Source organism: Artemia sp. Qi Xiang Cuo, chromosome 1, assembly GCF_049724085.1.
Source record: "Artemia sp. Qi Xiang Cuo chromosome 1, ASM4972408v1, whole genome shotgun sequence".
In the NCBI taxonomy this organism is placed as follows: Eukaryota; Metazoa; Arthropoda; class Branchiopoda; order Anostraca; family Artemiidae; genus Artemia; species Artemia sp. Qi Xiang Cuo.
This window is the reverse complement of record NC_142794.1, coordinates 42,681,649-42,707,779: the sequence shown is the minus strand read 5'-3', so window position 1 is coordinate 42,707,779 and position 26,131 is coordinate 42,681,649. Positions and strand designations below refer to the sequence as shown.

Below are 26,131 nucleotides of genomic sequence, written 5' to 3'. Positions count from 1 at the left end.
CCTTAAACAGCTTTCTTTTGTTAAAGTAGTCTTCTAGTGTCTGGTAGTCAGTAGGCAATTTATAAAGCCCTGTCTTCATTATGTTTTTTTCAGGCGAAGTCGGCCGAGTAAAAGCAGCTTTTTGTTCATCGAAAAATAAACTTTCCTGAAAAACATGTATTGTTTTGTGAAGTATGGGTAATGAACGATATATTATAGACTGAAAGTTTTTCGTAGCTGTCAAGGTTGTCTACAGTATTTTCTAGAGTTGTCTCATCTTCCCTAGATCGGTATATTAGAAATTACATTAAAATTAAGTTTTGAACTGAAACTAAGGAATGAGATTAAAAATGAAAACGAACATACATTACTCCGTATAAATAAGAAAGATCATGGCAGCGTTGTTTCAACGTCACATTTTAATCAAAAACGAACAAAGATTAATTTTTAAAAAAACAAGGTTTTTCCGAGGGAAGTAAAGAGTTAAGTTGAAACTTAAAACAAATAAAAATTATTACTTCACAGCCTATCTAATATACATCAATAAAACTAATACAAATAAAAAACTAATTATGTTTCCCTATGTTTCTAGGATAATAGAAAACTAGCGTTTTAAGTTTTAATGTCGCTCCTAACTTTCAGTTAAAAAAAATAGTTTTCTTATTTAATTTCTGATCGTTTTTTTTAAATAATGCTGGAAAATCCGGCACCCCCTTCATAGCAATGTCCCTTCGCCCATGGAAAGATCCTCCCACATAACACCCAACCCATTCCCCCCTACTACCAGGAAAAATCAAGGTTGTCTACAGTATTTTCTAGAGGTGTCTTATCTTCCCTAGATCGGTATATTAGAAATTACATTAAAATTAAGTTTTCAACTGAAACTAAGGAATGAGATTAAAAATTAAAACGAACATACATTACTCCGTATAAATAAGAAAGATCATGGCAGCGTTGTTTCAACGTCAAATTTTAATCAAAAACGAACAAAGATTAATTTAAAAAAACAAGGTTTTTCCAAGGGAAGTAAAGAGTTAAGTTGAAACTTAAAACAAATAAAAATTATTACTTCACAGGCTATCTAATATACATCAATAAAACTAATACAGATAAAAAACTAATTCTGTTTTCCTATGTTTCTAGGATAATTGAATGCTGGAAAATCCGGCACCCCCTTCATAGCAATGTCCCTTCCCCCCTGGAAAGATCCTCCCACATAACACCCAACCCATTCCCCCCAACTACCAGGAAAAATCAAGGTTGTCTACAGTATTTTCTAGAGGTGTCTTATCTTCCCTAGATCGGTATATTAGAAATTACATTAAAATAAAGTTTTCAACTGAAACTAAGGAATGAGATTAAAAATTAAAACGAACATACATTACTCCGTATAAATAAGAAACATCATGGCAGCGTTGTTTCAACGTCAAATTGTAATAAAAAACGAACAAAGATTAATTTAAAAAAAAAAACAAGGTTTTTCCGAGGGAAGTAAAGAGTTAAGTTGAAACTTAAAACAAATAAAAATTATTACTTCACAGCCTATCTAATATATATCAATAAAACTAATACAGATAAACAACTAATTATGTTTCCCTATGTTTCTAGGATAATAGAAAACTAGCGTTTTAAGTTTTAATGTCGCTCCTAACTTTCAGTTAAAAAAAAAAAATTTTCTTATTTAATTTCTGATCGTTTTTTTTAAATAATGCTGGAAAATCCGGCGCCCCCTTCATAGTAATGTCCCTTCCCCCATGGAAAGATCCTCTCACATAACACCCGACCAATTCCCCCCTACTACCAGAAAAAATCCCCCCTGAAAACGTCAGTATACATCCCAATAGCCAATACTATATGTAAACATTGTGTAAAATTCATAACTTTCAGCCCTCCCCTCGGGGACTTTGGGGGATTAAGTCATCGAAAAAGACATAGTTATTATATTTTCGACCATGCTGAACAAAATGGCTATCTCAAAATTTTGATCGGGTGACTTTGGAGAAAAAATGAGCGTGGGAGGGGGCCTAGTTGCCCTCCATTTTTTTGGTCACTTAAAAAGGGCACTAGAACTTTTAATTTCCGTTCGAATGAGCCCTCCCACGATATTCTAGGACCACTTGGTCGATACGATCACCCCGAAAAAACAAAAACAAAAAAAAAACAAATAAACACGCATCCGTGATCTTTCTTCTGGCAAAAAAATACAAAATTCCACATTTTTTCAAATAGGGATTTGAAATCTCTACAGTAGGGTTCTCTGATACGCTGAATCGGATGGTGTCATTTTCATTAAGGTTCTATAACTCGTAGGGGGTGTTTCCTCCTTTTTCAGAAAATAAGGCAAATTTTCTCAGGCGCTTGACTTTTGATGGGTAAGACTAAACTTGATGAAACTTATATATTTGAAATCAGCAAAAAAATCTAATTCTTTTGATGTATCTATTGGTATCAAAATTCGTTTTTTAGAGTTTCGGTTACTATTGAGCCGTGTCGCTCCTTACTTACAGTTCGTTACCACGAACTGTTTGATAAAGCAACAATCAATTTTAGGATTGTTGTTTCATTTTATTTTTTTCGTTTAATATGGTATCACTTCTGCGCAATGGCTCAGTTCAATGACTGACTCTGGTTTTGGTTCAGAAAAAGATAAGTGATGATTAGTTTGTAGACAAGTTAAAGTAAAACCATCTTGATAGGTTGATAGTATTAGGACTATTGATTAGCTTTAGAATTTTTATCATAGCTTGAAATTCACTGTTGTATAGAGAGAAATAACCAGATTTCCAGAGTTCATATTATTTCTTATTTGATCCCCGTTTCAATTAATACTAAAGCATATTTATTAAAATTTAAGATTGTATATTACTCACTGTTCGTATTATAGCTGGCGAGACGAAAATACAACCTGATAAATCAATCAAACATTTCTGTATGCTATTCAGCTACTTTGCGGTTATTAAAAAATATTTAATTTTACACTGATATTTTAATTTTACAGTCATGTTTTTAAGATGATTTTAATTGTATACTGAAAGTTACTGATGTCACAACTGGTGTAAGACTATGGAAAGACTATGTAAGACTTTACAGATTAGTTTGTTGTTGTCAGGCTAAATACTTTTGACTCCTAAACCAATATTCTTGTTTCTTATACTTGACTTTTGTGTTTTAGGTAAAGCGCTAGTTTTCTATAATCCTTAAAACATAGGGAAACATAATTAGTTTGTTAATCTGTAGTAGTTTTATTGATGTATATTAGATAGGCTGTGAAGTAATAATTTTTGTCCGTTTTAAGTTTCAACTTCGCTCTTTACTTCCCTCGGAAAAACATTGTTTTTTTAAAATTAATTCTGATTCAAAGTCTAACGCGCTAGTAACTGAACTAGGGCGGCTGATGATCGAGTTCAATCTATTTGTTTTTGTAGGACCAAGTTGTGCAACTTACAGTCCTTTTCCCAAAGACTATGGAGAGTCATATCATCAAAAACAGCAAAGTTACTGGACCTTATTCAAAAAATACATTTGTAATTGGCTATTATAAAACATTGAGTTAATAAAAGCTTATATTGTAAAGAGTGAGAGCATTAAACTATATTTGGCAAACTGAACTTTTTCGAATAGGAGGAGGGGAGGGGATACTTCAAGGAATAGAAGTTTAGAATTTTGAGATCCAAATATTTGTCCTTCTATGCATCTCTTCCTCTTAAGAACATTTGATATTCTAAAAATCATTTTTGCGAGCCTCAACGTTGGCTGACCGTGTTAAAGAGTTCGTAGTGAATCATCCAAACGGACTAATGAGACTTACTAAGGACGCTGGGAGGGGGAGTATACGGGAGGGTTGTTTGTAAATCTTCAGTTAAGGGTTTAGGACCATGACTATTACAATGATACTAATTTATACTTCCAAGCTTTTCCACTTAAGAAGTGGCCCCATAAGCGCCATTTTTAGTGCTATACGGCACTTAGGAAGGGTAGAAATGATAATAAACACGTATATATGAGTAATAGCTTTCAAATGAGCCATTAAACATCTCTCTAAGAAGTTCTGGATGCCCACTAGTCCCAGATTTTCCCCTTGAGATATGGTACCAATAGTGCCCTTTTTAGTGCCATGTGGCACTTGCAGATAGTAGATTTTTATAGGGAAAACGTAGATATAAGAAATGGCTTTTATGTGAGCTATTAAACAACTGTCTACGATGTTTTGTTAGTTTGCTAGACCCACCCCTTTAGAAATGGCACAAAAAGTGCCATTTTAGTGCCATATGGCACTTGCAGATGGAAAAATTTATAAAAAGCACGTAGATATGAGAAATAGCTTTTCAATGATCCATTAAGCATCTCTCTACGATGTTTTGGTAGCCCGCTATACCTACTGAAAAAAAACGGGAGACAGGTCAGTGCTACCGATGCAAAAATGTGATGTTCCTTGTTGTTCGAGGAGGGGGACTGTAATTTCCCTGAAAAAGGTTTTCATCCATGCTGATTACAACGGTACACTTTTCATTTTGATCTGACACCATTTTTGAAAGGTTTCAGGGTTTTTTCGAAATCTCCATAAATTTCTTTTCGCAATAAATTTTTACTTTTAAGACGAACCGAAATAATAGTTATCATTCCTGAGTTAGTGTCAGATGGCAATCTTTTTTCACTTGGAAGTTTTTTTCAAAACGCGTTTTTTAACTTTTGGCTACTATGGGATGTGGTTCGCTCTTTACTAAGTAGCAGCTACTGCTGCAACCATGATCAATCGCATATAAACTAATACTATATCTGAACAAGTAGATCAATTTAGAACTAAACTAAGTTTTATTTCAATATATAGTCAAATATGAAGATCCTGAGTGGAATCACAGGAGTTTCTAACATTTGCTAACTCTAATTCTTAAAGCTTATGCCAGCTTTGCCTCTCACTCAGACTTTCTATTTTGGCCTTTTCTCCAATTAGCCATGGCTCTTAAATTTTTCCTCACAGTCTATCAGCTTGATTTTAATTCAACTTTAGAACTGTTGAATATTAGAACTTTTTGCCATAATTGGCATTTTAAAATACTGCGTTTGACTTTAAGGTGAAAAAAAAATCCACGAAGTGAGCTTTTGCTAAGATGGAAATGGTTGGAGATTCTATAGACGGTCTAAAAATACATTGTCTTGAAAGCGTCTAAAAGCGTCTAAGACTCACTTCCCCAGAAAGTCTTTAAATTTAGAATTTCATAAAAGCTGATTTTTATGCTCTTAAAAATATGTTCACAAAACATCGAGAACGGTGTTAATAATACTCGTTGACTCCTTGTGTGACTGACATGTCAATCTTAGAGAAAAATATGGTTGACAAAACTTATGTTGTTGCAGAGTGCACTGAGATAAACCATCTATCTATTGCAATAGCAAAGACCCTTATCTAAGACTTTTGGAATTGAACCAATCAAAAGAAGAGCCCTTCGAATAAAAATAAAAGAAGATAAAGTACCATTCTCCCTTCTTAAAAAAACAAAAAACAAAAAAAAAACGCTAAGCTAAGAAACGCTTGAATACTGTTCCGTTATGCCTTCATTTTTCAAATTAATGTAATACCCAACCCCACCATGGAAAAAAATTTCTCCAAAAGGAACTCCCCACCCATTATCAGGCAACCCCGGATTCTTTCTCAGCCCTTACCTATCTTGTACCTCATTCGCTGCCTTTACTCCAGATATGAGAAATCGTTGTCCCCCTACATTACAGAAAAATTTAAACCGGTTCCTTCTTTTTCCTCACTTTTTTATGAACTTTTTTTTATCTTTTGATAAGTTTCATTAGTTTTACTGGTTTTTAGTATTTTTAACATATTATGACTTTCCATCTTTTGCTTTTTTGATTAATTTTATGACACGAAGCTTTGGCTTAATTATTTCAACGAATGATTCGTTCGCTCTGGCTACGTGTTGATATAAGCTTCAGTCAGTATTCTTTTGAAATTTTTGTTCTAAAAAACTAATGTTTTGAAATCAAATTGTTTTATCTTTTTTTTTATTTATTGACCTATTTTGCCTTTGCTATTTCTTTTCCTTATTGAATTTATTTTTTTACACTTTGAACTGAGAAATGGAAAATCCTGGCTTATGATGGACCTTTTCTCAAGGCAAATATCTTATCTTATTTCATCTATTGACAACGAGCAAAATTACGAATTACTTTCGTCCAAACAGCCCAAAACGAAGAAAATGAAATATCAATTTTGTGCTGCTGGAATAGAAAAATTTTAATGGGAAAATTCGGAAAACAAATATCTACGAATATAACCCCTTCATTTGGGCTCATAATCGAATAACACTTTTGTTTTTGGAATTATTTCTGTTTTTGCACTGCAATCATATTGTGCAGATGCTAATGCGACAAATATTGAGCAATTAAAAGCACACTATAAAATGAACGCTCGGGTCTTTATTTTGCCACGGGGTAAAACCAGTTGGTAATAATGCGTGTTAATTTTCGCATGTAATTTTGCAACTATTTTAATTTTTTCCGTGTACGACAGCCTCAATGATAAGGGAATTATTTATTTTTACTTACGAAAGAGTTTTCTATTCTCTGCCCATCTTGAACATAAAAGCGTCTAATTTCCTGCAAGTCACCATTATCAGTACCGTCGGATGTTATGAACTGAGTTACTACTGTGACTTTTCTTGAAGTATCCACTTTGAAATTAGAGCCAGTACCATAATAAGTTTTATCGCCGAGTCGGTAAGAAGCGAAGTCGCACCCGTCCTTGTCACAAACACCATTATAGCTAGAATTATGGCCTTTTCAGAATTAATTAAATAAACTTTTTCCACAAAATAAGTTTTTCAAAGAAAAGTAAAGAACTCCATTAAACCAAATATGAGCAAAAAAACAAAACAAATAATCTAACAAGCGTGAAACTACCAAAAATCAGCATCGATAAATAAATGAAACCCAAAAGGAGCAGAAATTAACATGAGTAGGGCTTAAAACCTCTAAGCCTTCCTAAGACCAGAACATAATTTGCACTCTACTGAAAAAATATAAATGTTTTTACTTTCATAGCTTTAATAAATCAAATAATAATAACATTTTGATTAATAAATATCAGTATATGTATATTAAACTGACAATGCGCATTCATTTGTATTTTTTCAGTAAAGTTCAAATTCTGTTCTGGCCTTGGGAAGGCATAGGGGTTTTAAGCCCTACTAATGTTAATTTCTGCTTGTTAAGAGTTTGACTCAGTTATTTATTATAATTTGTATTCGTTTTGGGTTTCGTTTATTCATCGATCCTAATTTGTGGAAGTTTAAAGCTTAGTATATTATTTGATTTTATTTTTGCTCATTTTTGGTTCAACGGAGTTCTTTACTTTTCTTTGAAAAACATATTTTATGGAAATTTTTTTTAAATTAATTTCTGTTCATTTTATATTGACATAGTCTTTTCAGGGAAAAAGAAAATAATACTTTAAATCTTTCCGTTTTTTTTAAGACTTTATAGTTTGACCTGCTATTTGTATGCTGGAGAAAAATTTTCAGCTATTTTTAAAAACATACACCCTTTTAAAAATCTGGACACAAATAGCAGTGTTTAATTTAGTTTCATACCTCCTTTAGTTGACCTGAAATAGAAAACTTGATACCATTCGCAAAACAATCTGTTTACTTTATTTGATAGCTTGGAAACACTTACGCTATTTTGAATTGGTTAAGTTTTAAGAGCAGAAGTAGCCCCGAAAGTTTGAACATAATACCCTCAGACGTTCTTGGGATGACTGAGATGCCTTTTTGGTATTTAGATTTAACACAGTGATTTTTTTTTTAATTTTAAGGAAAATTTTTTTTTTTAAAAATAATGAAAAAAAGGGAGGGTGGGCGTGTGAGGGGGATTAGTCGCCCTCCAATCACTTTCCACTATTAAAAAGGATATTAAACGAGGTTACTTTGAACTAAAAGTACCTTTTTTTCTCCTTTATTTCGCAATAAATTTTGTAAATGGTAACATAACAACCTAGAAACACATTTCCATATGTATTTCTGACCGCTGAAGAGGGTGGACGTTACAGATTTTTTCTATTCCTTCCAACAAGGTCATATTGTTTTTTTGAAAATGGTGTGCAAAGTTACCCACACTTCGTCCAACTTTGAACGACGTTATTTAATTTTATGCACTGTTCATGTAGTTTCCCAATTTGTTCAAAGTTGGCCATGCTTTCGGTAAGTTTGAACAACCACTTATTTACGGACTTTTTCCTCTAATATTCAATGTAAAAAAAAGTCACTTATATTGAACAAAATTAAAAACAAAATTACAGAAAACTAGACTAAGATCATGTCAAAAAAAGAACTTGCAGAAAAATCCTGGAAAACCGGGGGCTAGAATTTGTGTTCTTTGCAAAGTTTTTTGTATGACTTTGTAACTTCACGATGCCCTGCAATTTAGAAGGGACCATGTCCTTTTCGAACGAGTGGTCCAGCGAAAACATATCTTTCTTCAACAACACTGACATCATTTTTCTTGGGCCAGTTGTAACTGAAGTCAGCATTGCTCATACGTTCCATAAATTTGAACTTCACCATCCCCTCATCTGGAAAGTCTTCTGTTCGCCCAATGTAGAAATCTTTCTCCTAGAACACAGCATAGAAGTCAGACAGTCTAATTGGGAGACCTGAGTCCTTCTTACAAGTAGAATTGTCCCCGTCCTCATGTTCACTGTTCTGGCCTTCATCCCAACTAAGTTCACTGGAATCGTCGCACAGTTTTTCCGACAAGTTGTCTGATGCGTCGTCAGATGAGCAGTCAAGATTCAGGACTTCTCGTAACTTTTTTCCGGCTCCCTTTCCTTTATTCGGCTTCATTTTAGCTTTGCCAGATTTCACTTCACTCGTCCTTAAATCCTCAGGACTTTCATCTTCTCTGTCAGTCGATTCAGCTAGTGATTTTCCAGGAGCCTTGTTAAGCTTTGTTTGCTTACGCGACACAGTACCAACATTGACAAACCGCCTATTTTTAAAGGAAGTTATGACAGAATCACCAACTGCCTCACGGATTTTGTCATTTGATGGCTTATCGGGAATCTTTTCCATGCAACGCTTTCTGTCAAAGCATGCTGTGAACCCATTTTGAAGGTTGGCATTGTCATCCTTTGCCAGCTCATCCCAGAGGAGCTTCGATAGCTTTGGAAACACCTCCTTTTGGACTGAATTTTTGGCAGGGTTTTACATCTTGTATTCTTTGAGGGTTCTTCTCCAGATTCGTTTAGTCAGCCCAAAGAATGAAGACTATTCTTTTCAATATTCTATTTTATAACATTTCAATAAAAACTTATACCCCCAGGGCATAACTTATAACCCTTGTCCTGAAGACTGTGGGGGAGTGTCCTGCTCAAAGGTATAATTTCCTGAACTTTAAACTGCGTGGAGGAAAATGGCTATCTAATAATTTTGATTCGATATGTTTGGGGAAGTGGTGGGCGTGGAAGGGGTGTTAGTCGCTCTCCAATCATTTTCAACTATTAAAAATGGCCCTAGCCCTTTCAATTTCCAATCAAATGAGCCCTTTTGAAGTGTCTACGACAAAACTTTCAATAAAAATTTTATATGTCCCCAGAGCATAACTTACAACCCGTGCCCTGAGTTCTGGGGGGGGGGGTCATTCTCAAAGACCTATTTTCCAGAACTTTCAACTAAGTTGAACAAAATGGCCATCTGAAAATTTTGATTAGATGTGTTTGGGGAAATGGTGGGCGTGAGAGGGGGGTTAGTTACCCTCCAATCACTTTTGACTAATAGAAAGGGCAGTAGCCCTCTCAATTTCGGATTGAATGAGCCCCTTTTGAAGTTTTATGACAAGTCTATCCATAAAAACCTCATATGCCCCCAGGGCAGAACTTACAATCTTTGCCCTTGGGGCTCAGGGGGGTTTGTCATCCTTAAATACATAATTTCCAGATTTTTCAACTACGTTGAATAAAATGGCTATTTATAAACTTTGATTGAATGTTTTTGGGGAAATGGTGGGCGTAAGAGGGTTAATTACTCTGCTCACTTTCGACTATTAAAAAGGGCAATTTCAATTTCCAATCAAATGAGCTTCTTTGGAAATTTCTATAACAACTTTCTATATAAACTTTATATGCCCCCAGGCCATAACTTACAACCCTTGCACTGAGGGCTCTGAGGGGGTTATCATACTAAAAGACCTTATCTCAAGAACTTTCTACTACGGTGAACAAAATGGATATCTTAAAATGTTGATTGGATGTGTTTGGGAAAACGGTGGGCGTGAGAAGGGCGTTAGTCACTCTCTAATCACTTTCAACTATTAAAAAAGGCACTAGCCCTTTCAATTTCCAATTGAATGAGCCCTTTTCAAGTTTCTACACTTTCAAAAAAACCTTATACGCTCCCAGGGCATAACTTACAACCCTTGCCCTGAGGGTTATGGGGGGAGGGGGGGAGGGGTTGTCATCCTTAAAGACCTAATTTCAAAAATTTTGAACTACGTTGAATAAAATGGCTATCTAAAATATAGATTGGATGTGTTTGGAGAAAAGATGGGCGTGAGAGAGGGGTTAGTTGCCTTCAAATCACTTTCGCCTATTAAAAATGGCACTAGCCCTTTGAATTTCCAATCGAAGGAGCCCTTTTTCAAGTTTCTAAGACAAAGATTTCAATAAAAAACCTTATATGCCCCCAGGGCATAACTTATAACCCTTGTCCTGAAGACTGTGGTGGGAGTGTCCTGCTCAAAGGTATAATTTTCTCAGGAACTTGGAACTGCATGGAACAAAATGGCTATCTCAAAACCTTTATTGGATGTGTTTGGGGATATGGTGGGCGTGAGAGGGGCGTTAGTTGGTCTACAATCCCTTTTGACAATTAAAAAGGGCACTAACCTTTGAATTTCCAATCGAATGAGCCTGTTTTGAAGCTTCTATGACAACGCCTTCTATAAAAACCTTATATGCCCCCAGGGCATAACTTAAAACCCCTGCCCTGAGGGTTGAGGGGGAAGGTCCTCCTCAAAAATATATTTTCTATCTGGAAATCAACTACGCTGAACAAAATCGCTATCTCAAAATTTTTATTGGATGTGTTTGGGGGAATGATGGGCATGGAAGGGGGGGGGGTAGTTGCCCTCCAATCACTTTCGACTATTAAAAAGGGCACTAGCTGTGTGAATTTCCAATCGAATGAGCCTGTTTTGAAATTTCTACGACAACGACTTCTATAAAAACCTTATATGACCTCAGGGCATAACTTACAACCCTTGCCCTGAGTTCTGGGGGGGTCATTCACAAAGACCTATTTTTCAGAACTTTCTACTACGTTGAACAAAATGGCTATCTTAAAATTTTGATTGGGTGTAGTTGGTGGAATGGGGGGCGTGAGAGGGGGGCTAGTTACCCTCCAATCATTTTCGACTATTGCAAAGGGCACTAGCCCTCTCAATTTCGAATTAAATGAGCCCCTTTTGAAGTTTTACGACAAGTCTATCCATAAAAACCTCATATGCCCCCAGGGCAGAACTTACAATCTTTGCCCTTGGGGCTCAGGGGGGTTTGTCATCCTTAAATACATAATTTCCAGAACTTTCAACTACGTTGAACAAAATGGCTATTTATAAACTTTGATTGAATGTTTTTGGGGAAATGGTGGGCGTATGATTCTGCTCACTGTCGACTATTAAAAAGGGCAATTTCAATTTCCATTCAAATGAACTTCTTTGGAAATTTTTTTAACAACTCAATATATGAACTTTATATGCCCCCAGGCCATAACTTACAACCGTTGCAGTGAGGGTTCTGAGGGGGTTATCATACTAAAAGACCTTATCTCAAGAACTTTCTACTACGGTGAACAAAATGGATATCTTAAAATGTTGATTGGATGTGTTTGGGAAAACGGTGGGCGTGAGAAGGGCGTTAGTCACTCTCTAATCACTTTCAACTATTAAAAAAGGCACTAGCCCTTTCAATTTCCAATTGAATGAGCCCTTTTCAAGTTTGTGCGCTTTCAATAAAAACCTATTACACCCCCAAGTTATAAATTACCCCCCGGGCTTGAAAGGCTGTGGGGGGGGGGAGGGGTTGTCAATCTCTAGTACTAAATTTCAGAAACTATAAACTACGTTAAATAAAATGTGTGCCTAAAATATTGATTGGTTGTGTTAGAGGAACATATTGTTGTGGGAGGGGGTTTAGTTGCCTTCAAATCACTTTCGACTACTAAAAAGGGCATTAGCCCTTTGAATTTCCAATCGAAGGAGCCCTTTTTCAAGTTTCTATGACAAAGATTTCAATAAAAACTTTATATGCCCCAGGGCATAACTTATAACCCTTGTCCTGAAGACTGAGGGGAGTGTCCTGCTCAATGGTATAATTTCCTGAACTTTGAACTGCATGGAAGAAAATGGCCATCTCAAAATCTTTATTGGATGTGTTTGGGGAAATGTTGGGCGGGAGAGGGGCGTTAGTCACTCTCCAATCACTTTCGACTATTAAAAAGGGCACTACCCTTTGAATTTCCAATCGAATGAGCCTGTTTTGAAGCTTCTATGACAACGCCTTCTATAAAAACCTTATATGCCCCCAGGGCATAACTTAAAACCCCTGCCCTGAGGGTTGAGGGGGAAGGTCCTCCTCAAAAATATATTTTCTATCTGGAAATCAACTACGCTGAACAAAATCGCTATCTCAAAATTTTTATTGGATGTGTTTGGGGGAATGATGGGCATGGAAGGGTGGGGGGGGTAGTTGCCCTCCAATCACTTTCGACTATTAAAAAGGGCACTAGCTGTGTGAATTTCCAATCGAATGAGCCTGTTTTGAAATTTCTACGACAACGACTTCTATAAAAACCTTATATGACCTCAGGGCATAACTTAAAACCCTTGCCCTGAGGGCTCTGGGGGAGTATCCTCCTCAAAAACATATTTTCTATGTGGAAATCAACTACGCTGAAAAAAATGGCTATCTCAAAATTTTGATTGGATGTGTTTGGGGAGATGAAGGGTGCGGGGGGGGGGGGGGTTATTGCCCTCCAATCACTTTCCACTATTAAAAACGGTACTAGCCCTTTGAGTTTCGAATCGAACGAGCCTTTTTTGAAGTTTCTGTGACAACGCCTTCTATAAAAACCTTATATGCCCCCAGGGCATAAATTTGCCCTGAAGGTTGTGGGGGAGTGTCCTCCTCAAAAACATAATTTCTATCTGGAAAGCAACTACGCTGAAGAAAATGGCTATCTCAAAAATTTGATTGGATGTGTTTGGAGAAAAGATGGGCGTGGGGGGGAGGGGGGCTAGGTGCCCTCCAATCACTTCCGACTATTCAAAAGGCCACTCAAACTCTCAATTTCAAATTGAATGAGCCCCTTGTGAAGTTTCAACGACGACCACTTCCATATGAAGTGCCCTGCTCTAAAAAAAAAAATTATAAATAGTGGCCTAAATTGTGCTACCATCATTCTTATATGCCCTCAGGGCATAACTTAAAACCCTTGCCCCGAAGGTAGTGGGGGAGTGTCCTCCTCAAAACATATTTTCTATCTGGAAATCAACTGCGCTGAACAATATGGCTATCTCAAAATTTTGCTTGGATGTGTTTGGGGGAATGATGGGTGTGGGGGGGGCTAGTTGCCTTCTAATCACTTTCGACTATGAAAAAGGGCACTAGCCACTCCAATTTCCAATCGAATGAGCCCTTTTCGAAGTTTCTACGACAACTCTTGCGATACGAAGTGCCCGGGTATAGAAAAAAAAAAAAAAAATTGTGCCCACATCGTTCATAACTAGCCTATGAAAAATGTCAAGCCTTCCAATCACTTTCGACTATTAAAAAGGGCACTAGGCCTTTCAATTTCCAATCGAATGAGCCCTTTTTGGAAACGACAACGCTTTCTATAAACACCTTCTATGCCTCCAGGGCATACATTATAACCCTTACCCTAAGGTCTGTTAGGGTGGTTTTCATCCTCTAAGACCGAATTTCCAGAACTTTCAACTACGTTAAACAAAAATGGCTATCTAAAAATTTTGATTGGATGTGTTTGGGGAAATAGTGGGCGTGAGAGGGGCGGTAGTCGCTCTCCAATAACTTTCAACTATTAAAAATCGCCCTAGCCCTTTCAATTTCAAATCAAATGAGCCCTTTTAAAGTTTCTACGACAAAACTTTCAATAAAAAGCGTATATGCCCCCAGGGCATAATTTACAACCCTTGCCTTGTTTTTTTTTTTTGGGGGGGGGTGTCATTCTCAAACACCTATTTTCCAGAACTTTCTACTACGTTGAACAAAATGGCTATCTGAAAATTTTGATTGGATGTGTTTGGAGGAATGGTGGGCGTGAGAGGGGGGTTAGTTACCCTCCAATCACTTTCGACTATTACAAAGGGCACTAGCCCTCTCAATTTTGAATTGAATGAGCCCCTTTTGAAGTTTTGCGACAACTCTATCTATAAAAACCTTATATGCCCCCAGGGCAGAACTTAAAACCTTTGCCCTTGGGGCTCTGGGGGGTTTTGTCATCCTTAAATACATAATTTATATGCCCCCAGGCCATAACTTACAACCCTTGCACTGAGGGCTCTGAGGGGGTCATCATACTAAAAGACCTTATTTCAAGAACTTTCTACTACGTTGAACAAAATGGATATTTCAAAATTTTGATTGGATGTGTTTGGGAAAACGGTGGGCGTGAGAGGGGCATTAGTCGCTCTCTAATCACTTTCAACTATTAAAAAAACACTAGCCCTTTCAATTTCCAATTGAATGAGCCCTTTTGAAGTTTCTACGCTTTCAATAAAAACCTTATACTGCCCTCAGGGCATAACTTAAAACTCTTTTCCTAAGGGCTGTGGTAGGCGGGGGGTGTCTTTCTTAAAGACCTAATTTCCAAAACTTTCAACTACGTTGAATAAAATGGCTATCTAAAAAATTGATTGGATGTGTTTGGAGAAAAGATGGGCGTGAGAGGGGGGCTAGTTGCCCTCAAATCACTTTCGACTATTAAAAAGGGCACTAGCTTTTTAAATTTCCAATCGAAGGAGCCCTTTTTCAAGTTTCTACAACAAAGATTTCAATAAATTTCGATTGGAGGTGTTTGGGAAAACGGTGGGCGTGAGAGGGGCGTTAGTCACTCTCTAATCACTTTCAACTATTAAAAAAGGCACTAGCCCTTTCAATTTCCAATTGAATGAGCCCTTTTCAAGTTTCTACACTTTCAATAAAAACCTTCTACGCCCCCCGGGCATAACTTACAACCCTTGCCCGGAGGACTGGGGGGGGGGGGTTGTCATCCTCAAAGACCTAATTTCCAAAACTTTCAACTACGTTGAATAAAATGGCTATCTAAAGTATTGATTGGATGTGTTTGGAGAAAAGAAGGGCGTGAGAGAGGGTTGAGTTGCCTTCAAATCACTTTCGACTACTAAAAAGGGCAATAGCCCTTTGAATTTCTAATCGAATGAGCCCTTTTTTAAGTTTTTACAATAAAGATTTCACTAAAAATCTTATAGATACCCAGGGCAAGAATTATAACTATTGTCCCGAAGATTGTGGGGGGAGTGTCCTCTTCAATTGTTTAATTTTATGAACAATGAGCTTCGTGGAACAAAAAGATCATTTCAAAATCTTGATTCGATGTGCTTGGGGAAATGGTGGGTGTGAGAGGGGCGTTAGTCGCTCTCCAATCACTTTCGACTATTAAAAAGGGCACTACCCTTTGAATTTCCAATCGAATGAGCCTGTTTTGAAGTTTCTATGACAACGCCTTCTATAAAAACATTATATACCCCCAGGGCATAATTTAAAACCCCTGCCCTGAGGGTTGTGGGGGAAGGTCCTCCTCAAAAATATATTTTCTATCTGGAAATAAACTACGCTGAACAAAATGGGTATCTCAAAATTTTTAATGGATGTGTTTGGGGGAATGATGGGCGTGGAAGGGGGGGGGCTAGTTGCCCTCCAATCACATTCGACTATTAAAAAGGGCACTAGCCCTTTGAAATTCCAATCGAATGAGCCTGTTTTGAAGTTTCTACGACAACGCCTTATATAAAAACCTTATATGACCTCAGGGCATAACTTAAAACCCTTGACCTGAGGGCTCTGAGGGAGTGTCCTCCTCAAAAACATATTTTCTATCCGGAAATCAACTACGCTGAACAAAATGGCTATCTCAAAATTTCGATTGGATGTGTTTGGGGAGATGAAGGGCGTGGGGGGGCTAGTTGCCCTCCAATCACTTTTCACTATTAAAAAGGGCACTAGCCCTTTGAACTTTCAATCGAATGAGCGTTTTCTGAAGTTTCTGTCACAACGCTTTCTATAAAAACCTTATATGCCCCCAGGGCATAACTTACAACCCTTGACCTGAGGGCTGTGGGGGAGTGTCTTTCTCAAAAATATATTTTCTATCTGGAAAGCAACTACGCAGAACAAAATGGCTATCTCGAAATTTTGAGTGGCTGTGTTTGGGGGAAAGATGGGCGGGGCGGGGGGCTAGTTGCCCTCCAATCACTTTCGACTATTTAAAAGGGCACTAAAACTCTCAATTTCCAATCGAATGAGCCCCTTTTGAAGTTTCTACGACGACCCCTTCCATATGAAGTGCCCTGCTCTAAAGGAAAAAAGAATAAATAGTAGCCTACATTGTGCTAACATCGTTCTTATATGCCCTCAGGGCATAACTTAAAACCCTTGCCCTGAGGGTTGTGGGGGAGTGTCCTCCTCAAAATAATATTTTCTATTTGGAAATCAACTACGCTGAAAAAAATGGCTATCTCAAAATTTTGTTTGGTTGTGTTTGGGGGATTGCTGGGCGTGGGGGGGGGATAGTTGCCCTCCAATCACTTTCGACTATGAAAAAGGGCACTAGCCATTCTAATTTCCAATCGAATGAGCTCTTTTTGAAGTTTCTATGACAACACGTTCGATACGAAGTGCCCGGGTATGAAAAAAAAAAAAAAAAAAAAAACAGATTGTGCCCACATCGTTCTTAACTAGCCTATGAAAAATGTCAAGCCATCCAATGACTTTCGACTATTAAAAAGGGCACTAGGCCTTTCAATTTCCAATCGAATGAAACCTTTTGGAAACGATAACGCTTTCTATAAACACCTTATATGCCTCCAGGGCATACATTATAACCCTTACCCTAAGGTCTGTTAGGGTGGTTGTCATCCTCTAAGACTGAATTTCCAGAACTTTCAACTACGTTAAACAAAAATGGCTATCTCAAAATTTTGATTGGATGTGTTTGGGGAAATGGTGGGCGTGAAAGGGGCGGTAGTCGCTCTCCAATTACTTTCAACTATTAAAAATCACCTAGCCTTTAAATTTCCAATCAAATGAGCCTTTTGAAGTTTCTACGACAAAACTTTCAATAAAAAGCTTATATGCCCCCAGGGCATAACTTACAACCCTTGCCCTGTTTGGGGGGGGGGGGTATCATTCTTAAAGACCTATTTTCCAGAACTTTTAACTACGTTGAACAAAATGGATATCTCAAAATTTTTATTTGATGTGTTTGGAAAAATTGTGGGCGTCAGAGAGGCGTTCGTCACTATCCAATCACTTTCAACTATTAAAAAAGGCACTAGCCCTTTCAATTTCTAGTTGAATGAGCCCTTTTGAAGTTTCTACGCTTTCAATAAAAACCTTATACTGCCCCCAGGGCATAACTTAAAACTCTTTTCCTGAGGGCTGTGGTAGGGGGGGGATGTCTTCCTTAAAGACCTAATTTCCAAAACTTTCAACTACGTTGAATAAAATGGATATCTAAAAAATTAATTGGATGTGTTTGGAGAAAAGATGGCGTGAGAGGGAGGTTAGTTGCCCTCGAATCACTTTCGACTATTAAAAAGGGCACTAGCTTTTTGAATTTCCAATCGAATGAGCCCTTTTTCAAGTTTCTACAACAAAGATTTCAATAAAAACCATATATGCCACCAGAGCATAACTTATAACCCTTGCCCTGAAGACTGTGGGAGGAGTGTCCTGCTCAAAGGTATAATTTCCTGAACTTTGAACTGTGAGGAACAAAAACACTATCTCAAAATCTTTATTGGATGTGTTTGGGGAAATGGTGGGCGTGGAAGGGGTTTTAGTTTCTTTCCAATCCCTTTCGACTATTAAAAAGGGCACTAGCCGTTTCAATTTCCAATCGAATGAGCCCTTTTTGAAGTTTCTACGACACCGCGTTCTATAAAACCTTATATGCCCCCTGGGCATAATTTACCACCCTTTCCCTGAGGGCTGTGGGAGAGGGGAGGGGTTGTCATCTTCAAAGACCTAATTTCCAGAACTTAAAACCACGTTGAATAAAATGGCTATCTCAAAGTTTTGATTAGATGTGTTAGGGGAAAAGGTGGGGGTGATAGGCGGGTTAATTGCCCTCTAATTACTTTCGACTATTAAAAGGGGCACTAGCACTTTGAATTTCCAATCGAATGAGCCCTTTTTGAAGTTTTTACGACAATACTTTCAATAAAAACCTTATATGCCCTCAGGGTAGAATTTACAACCCTTCCCCTAAAGGCTGTGGGGGACTGTCCTGAAAAACATAATTTCTATCAAAAATCAACTACGCTGAACAAAATGGCTATATTAAAATTTTGATTGGATGTGTTTCGGGAAATGGTGGGCGTAAAAGTGGTGTTAGTCGCCTTCCAATCACTTTCGACTATTAAAAACGGCACAAGCAACTCCACTTTCCATTTGAATGAGCCCTTTTCAAAGTTTTTACGAGAACTTCTTCGATACGAAGTGCCCTGCTCTAAAGGAAAAAATTAATAAATAATACATTGTGCCAACATCATTCTTGTAGGCTATGCCCCCAGGGCATAACTTAAAACCCTTGCCCTGAGGGTTATGGGAGAGTGTCCTCCTCTTTACTTAGTCCCCGTTTCTTGTCTCGTTCCCGAGTGTCCCCGTTTTTCCCTTAGGCAGCGCGATCGCGAACGTTCCAGAACGTTCAGCTACATTGAACAAATTGGATATCAACAAATTTTGATTGGATGTGATTGGGAAAATGGTGGGCGTGAGAAGGGCGTTAGTCGCTATCCAATCACTTTCAACTATTAAAAATGACACTAGCTTTTTCAATTTCCAATTGAATGAACCCTTTTGAAGTTTCTACGACAACACTTTCAATAACTTACAGCCCTTGCCCTGAGGGCTGTGGGGGGAGGGATTGTCATCCTTACATACGTAATTTCCAAAACTTTCAACTACGTTGAATAAAATGGATATCTAAAAATTTTGATTGGATGTGTTTGGGGAAAAATGGGCGTGAGAGATTAGTTGCCCTTAAATCACTTTCGACTATTAAGAGATTACTTGCCCTTTGAATTTCAAATCGAATGAGCCCTTTTTCAAGTTTCTACGACAAAGATTTCAATTAAAACCTTATATGCCCCCAAGGGCATAACTTATAATCCTTTCCCTGAGGGTTGTAAGGGAGTGTTCTCCTCAAAAATATATTTTCTATCTGGAAATCAATTACGCTGAACAAAATGGCTATCTCAAAATTTTTATTGGATGTATTTGGGGGAATTATTGACGTTGGAGGGCTAGTTGCCCTCCAATCACCTTCGACTATTAAAAAGGGCACTAGCCCTTTGAATTTCCAATCGAATGAGCTTTTTTTGAAATTTCTACGACAACACCTTCTTTAAAAACCTTATATGCCCCCAGGACATAACCTGAGCTGGTCTCCCCTATGCCCCCAGGGCATAACTTAAAACCCTTGCCCTGAGGGCTTTGGGGGAGTGTCCTCCTCAAAAACATATTTTCTATGTGTAAATCAACTACGCTGAACAAAATGGCTATCTCAAAATTTTAATTGGATGTGTCTGGGGGAATGATGGGCGTGGGGGGGGGGCTAATTGCCCTTGAATCGCTTTCGACGGTTAAAAAGGGCACAAGCCTTTTGAATTTCCAATCGAAAGAGCCTTTTTTAAAGTTTCTACGACAACGCCTTCTATAAAAACCTTATATGCCCCCAGGGCATAACTTAAAACCCTTGCCCTGAGGGTTGTGGGGGAGTGTCCTCCTCAAAAACATATTTTCTTTTTGGAAATAAACTACGCTGAACAAAATGGTTATCTCAAAATTTTGTTTGGATGTGTCTGGAGAAATGGTGGGCGTCAGGGGGGGGGGGGGGCTAGTTGCACTCCAATCACTTTCGACTATTAAAAAGGGCACTAGCCCTTTGAATTTCCAATCGAATAAGCCTGTTTTGAAGTTACTACGACAACGCCTTCTATAAAAACCTTATAGGCCCCCAGGGCATAACTTTAAACCCTTGCCCTAAGGGTTGTGGGAGAGTGCCCTCCTACAAAAACATATTTTCTATCTGGAAATCAACTATGCTGAACGAAATGGCTATCTCAAAATTTTGATTCGAAGTGTTTGGGGGAATGATGGGCGTGGGGGGGGCTGGTTGCCCTCCAATTACTTTCGATTATTAAAAAGGCCACTAGAACTCTCAATTTCCAATCAAATGAGCCCTTTTTGAAGTTTCTACGACGATCCCTTCCATATGAAGTGCCCTGCTCTTAAGGAAAAAAAATAGTACATTGTGCCAACATCGTTCTTATTTGGCCTCAGGGCATAACTTAAAACCCTTGCCCCGAGGGTTGTGGGGGAGTGTCCTCCTCCAAAGCATATTTTCTATCTGGAAATCAACTACGCTGAACAATATGACTATCTCAAAATTTTGATTGGATGTATTTGGGGGAATGATGGGCGTGGGGGGGGGGGGGCTAGTTGCCTTCCAATCACTTTCGACTATTAAAAAGGGCACTAGAACTCTCAATTTCCAATAGAATGAGCCCCTTTTGAAGTATCTACAACAACCCCTTCCATATCAAGTGCCCTGCTCCAAAGAGAAAAAAAATAGTAAATAGTACATTGTGCCAACATCGTTCTTATATACCCTCAGGGCGTAACTTAAATACCTTGCCCCGAGGGTTGTGGGGGAGTTTACTCCTCAAAAACATATTTTCTATCTGGAAATCAACTACGCTGAACAAAATGGCTATCTCAAAATTTTGATGGGATGTGTTTGGAGGGAATGATGGGCATGGGGGGGGGGGTAGTTGCCCTCCAATCACTTTCGATTAATAAAAAGGGCACTAGCCACTCCAATTTACAATCGAATTAATCCATTTCTAAGTTTCTACGACAACTCCTTCGATAGAAAGTGCCCGGGTATGGAGAAAAATAACACACATTGTGCCCACATCGTTCTTTACTTAGGCAGCGCTAGCGCGCTGCCTATGATATGACTTCTCATATATTCTTTTTATTGTCGAATCGGCCTTCAAATGTGGCGTTTCTTTTAAGACCCGAAAATATTCCATGAAATAGCAGCCTCTTCTGTTACAGTGAAGTTCATCTTTGGGGAATGGGTGTAAGCATTTTCTGAGGGGACGACTACTGAAAAATTTCCTTTATAAATATATATATATATATATATATATATATATATATATATATATATATATATATATATATATATATATATATATATATATATATATTGTTTTTTAACCGAAGGATCATTTGGAAATACAGAAGTACATTTTTCATAACAGTTATTCAAGTTAGCCCTTGCTCAGTATTTTACAGTCAAAAAAGAAACAGTCCAGAAAAAAGTGCTTCGGCAGTAACAGAAATGAGGAAGGAGGGATACTCGGCAGGGTTCCAAAAGGTTGAAATTTGAGACTTATCATGAAAATCAATTTGAAAATTATCTTTAGGATTTTGTGCAAGGCTAGCTAAGAAAGTGTTTTTATTTCTAAGTAGTTTAAAACTTAACATCATATTAATACCACATATTTTCTATTTGGATCCACCTAACGTATGTTTTTTTACAATAATTAAAACTAATTAGAATATTATTTTAATGTTGTGTAGTCTTAGCCTTCCAAATTATAAGAGGATTGCCCAAGCTTTTAATTACACTTTTCTTTTTTTCTCTCTTTTGTAGCATTAATTTATTCTAATTCGTAATTGTGTTAAGAATACTTTAAAGTTTGAAATCAAATATTGGTAAATTTTGAGCAAATTATAGGCCATTTTTGTCAAATATGTGTATACTAGGTGATAGATGTACCAAAAATACAGCAAAAATATTTCTGGTCACCCTTAGGGACTGACAAGTATTTTAAAAGTTACAAGTATTTGAAAATTTTCCGACCTTATCTTTTGAATGCTGATATTGTTTTGCCACGCCTGTTTTTTTCCAAAATAGGAAACTAAATTCAAAACTTAGAAAGTTTTTTCTTCAGTTTTAAACTTTCTGTCGATCGGTGTATACATTTTTCACAAAACAAGTACAAACTTGTACATATAAAATTGGAAGTCACTAAAATTATACATAAAGTAAAATTTTCGGAGGCTCATAACACTCAAAACATTGACCAGCCCAAAAAGATTGTAGTGTATATTAGTTTTAGTTTTCATTTTCTATCGTTTGGTGTATACATTTTCGACAATAAAATAACTTTTAAGTTGCTCAATAATCGTTGAAGTTTTTGCCTAAGCAACATTTTGCCAAAATAAAAGTCAATATTAATAAGAAACTGTTGATGAAAAATACTTATGAAAAATCTTAAATATCACACTCACCGATCTCCTGAGGCATTATCTCCACATTCAATGCCCTCACACTGAGTTTGTTCTGTAACGCTGCATGGATGGGTCGTGTATGCTTGGCTTTCTCTATTTGCTTCCCAGATGTCCATCTCTGCACAGCAAGTTCCATAGTAGCCTTTACCAGAGTTAGGATCTGTTGGTGAAGGCTCCCAACTTCCACTGTTGGCCTTTCCGTTTATATACTTGACATCATGAGGACACTGTGCATCACAATACCCAGTACCGTATTTTGCACCACCTTTGTTTGTTGGAAATCTGCTAGCGCCACCATCAGCCTCCATTTCAACGAAATAAAGTGCACCATTCATGCCACAGGCTAATTGAGATACATCAACGTCAAAGGTGAACTCACGGTTGAGGAGGCTGAACATGTAGTACCTAAAATAGAAAAGATATTGCTGATAAATCTCTCTTTTTCCAAAAAGTGTCACCTTTTAATTATATAATTCTTTATCTTAGTTTTTTCTTAGCTTATTTTGAAAATGTAGTTTATATGCAATAGGGGGTAAAAATATATTTCAATAATCTACCGATGCATTCCAGTACCATTACAACAAATTTTTACAATTATATTAAAGGTGATTTAGTGAAAAATTGTGAAATCCACTTACACTCATGAGTTTTAACCTTTTTTCAAATAGTATTCAGAAAGTTAAAAACTGACAAAAAACTAAAGATGCGTGAGATTACAAAACTTTTCAAAATACGGAATCCAGAAATTTCAGCATGGATATAAGAAGCAAATGACAGGTCAAGCGGCCATTGAAAATTAACATTTGAGAGTAAATTTGCACTTAGAACATACGCTCTTAAAGTACAGTTGAAAATAGAAAATGTTTTCAGTTTGGTCGCAAAACGCCCTTTGGATTATTTCGACCCAAAGATGGGTCGAAATAATTTTTTAGATGGGTCTTTATTTTGGCACGTTGCACAATGTCAACTAAGTCAGTTTCAAGGTAGGGATGGTAAAAAAAAAAAAAAAAAAAAAAAAAAGAAAAAAAAAAAAAAAAGGAGAACAACTGTCATGAAGTGAGCATCACTTACATGATTGTTTTCGGTTTGCTGATGTGTTCGAAGCACTGTACATCATGTGTCTGTCAAAAGTGACATAACTGAAATCATGGGAGTTTCTAAATTGTGTGAAAACAGTTTTGGCCTTTAATAGTGTTTTGTCAGCATTACAGGTAGGTACAATTTGGATTATAATTAGTTTCATGATACTATGTTAGCAAAAGATTAAGACTGTTTGATTAGAATAGTGATTATTTCATACTCGAAGCTAAGAATCAAACCGTTATAAATGCTAATAAAAATGGGCTATATTTAATATACGTTTCTAGTGACCCCAAGTATGGCTTAAATAATATTTCGTGGACTGGGAAGCGTTTGCATAAAGACTGTACGTGACATATAATATAGAAAGCTTACTTTTGCATGCTAGAATCAAGCAAATAAGTTCTGGCACCGACATTCTTTGAATATTGGCCCTGGGTCACCAGTCTGATTGATAGCTCGTTGCCAGTGCTTCCAATACCGTAAGTTCCACCCCATTCACTCTGAGCAATTCCTTCAATAGCACAGTTGGCTGTACAAGAGTCAGGATCAGGACAGAGGGCGCTATCCCAGATATTACCTGTGTAGCAGTTGACGTAATCATCTATCTTAAATATAATAGAAAGTTAAACATTATATCCAGAATAAAATATTTTAAATGCCTAATAACACAGGACAATTATCGGAGGACGGGCATTTGAAAAATATCTTTTTTTATATTTTCATTTAAAAATAAAAGAAATCCCGCTTATATTAAAAGGAACCAAACCTTTTGTTGTATATTTGTTAAAAAATTGGAAAAAACTTGGCATCCTCCCCTATATTTGTGGAAATAGGTGCCAGAGCAAATAGCTTAATTAAATTTGATTCACTGGCTAAGAACAACTAAGGTTTAACTGCAAGATTGGTAGAATTCTTTTTATCTTTGTTAGCTTTTTTTTTGTTTGACAAAGCCTATAATTATTTTCATTTTTTTTCGCGAAAAAGTAAGGATGTAAATGAGCAATTGTATAAGAAAGATAATGAAACAGTTTAATACAGATAAAATGAGCTATCTTAGGATCTCTTAAAAATACATTTTCCTACAAGTAAGTGCATTTAATTAATAAGTGAATAGAGAAAGCAAAAAAATAAAAATGGAATGCACATTGCTTCCAAAAAGCTGTAAAGGGATTTGTACAAACACATAAAAGAACAGTCAAGTAGCTTACTTTATGAGTCCATCTCCAGTTGGCATCTAGAACTATACCACCTGCTTCATTCTGGCAGCTTCCTGGGGCTGAGCAGACCTGCATGTTCATTGGAAGAGGAGTTTCTACATTAAGCGTCCCTGTATTCTGACACGCACATAGCGTGACACATAAGCCAATAACGTATAAGGAAAACATTGTTCTTTCGCCGTCACTGACCATCTTCATCTTTTTATTAAGATTTATATGCATATATCTTATCAGATTCAAACAAACGTTTGATCTGCTCAAACATAACCTATAACTGATTTTTTCTACCAATGAGGTTACAGGCTATAATTTGACGTGAGATAGATTCTATTTCCGTATTGTTCAATGTGTAACGAGGATTATTTAATCAAACAAAAGTAGCTACAAAAATAGGCAATTTCTGCGAATTTTCTAAATTGTAATATTTCGTGCAAATTTCAAGACGATTTTCCTGTTTAATATACTATTAGATTGCAACTGCAAGAACTTTAGAATATTATATATTTGATTATTCCTGATAGCGAAACAATTTTAATTTTCAACCAATAATTTCAATAACAATTTAAGATGTTTGATACGATATAATAGTTAAAACAGCAATAACTAATGTAGAAGTGGGAATCTTACGAAAGACTAAAGAGCCTGAGTGGTTTGTTTGTGTATTACACAATTATTGCTTAAAACTGATGTCCATTTCAAGCAGGGAAAAAACATCCTTATGATATATTAAATATCGCTTATTGATAAAAAGTCAACCCTGTATGCAGCAGAAATAAAAAAGGAGTATCTATATCTGATAACTGTACATACGAAAACAAGAAAGACAAAAACAGTTACTGATATGTGTATGTATGTATTGTCATACATATGCGAAAACGGCCGTTTTTGTGTGATCCGTCGATTTTCCTCTGTTTATTCGTTGCTATGCGTGGTTTAACGGCTGCGTTGAAGTACTTCTACTTAGCCGTTAAAAACTGCATCCGTTATTCTGAATTGAACGCTTTGTAGAACCATAAATTGGAAGTAACTGAGAAACTAATCATGTTCATTGAAGTTTTCCATTAATATTTGACGAGCAGCACGAGGCCTGGGGGGAAATTTCGAAAAAATAAGCAAAGAAGATAAGAATGATATTTTTCAAGTCCTAAGGGAAAGGGGGGGGGGAATGCGTTTGAAATCAGATGATAATTTCCTAGCGATGCGTTTGAAGTCTCATGTTAAT

General features: G+C 36.9%; 1 protein-coding gene across 1 annotated transcript in view; it reads right to left on the bottom strand.

The window, feature by feature from the left end:
- The window catches only part of LOC148956336 (uncharacterized), a 49,112-nt gene extending 24,006 nt beyond the window's left edge, over window positions 1-25,106 (bottom strand). Inside the window, exons 1-4 of the mRNA XM_089104873.1 lie at window positions 24,901-25,106; window positions 24,065-24,297; window positions 22,610-23,014; window positions 6,535-6,751 (exon numbers count right to left, since the gene is read on the bottom strand). Of these exons, the coding sequence (XP_088960999.1) occupies window positions 6,535-6,751; window positions 22,610-23,014; window positions 24,065-24,297; window positions 24,901-25,101 (1,056 nt within the window). The 5' untranslated portion in view covers window positions 25,102-25,106. The remainder of the gene's footprint in view (window positions 1-6,534; window positions 6,752-22,609; window positions 23,015-24,064; window positions 24,298-24,900) is intronic.
- Between the last annotated feature and the right edge of the window lie 1,025 nt (window positions 25,107-26,131).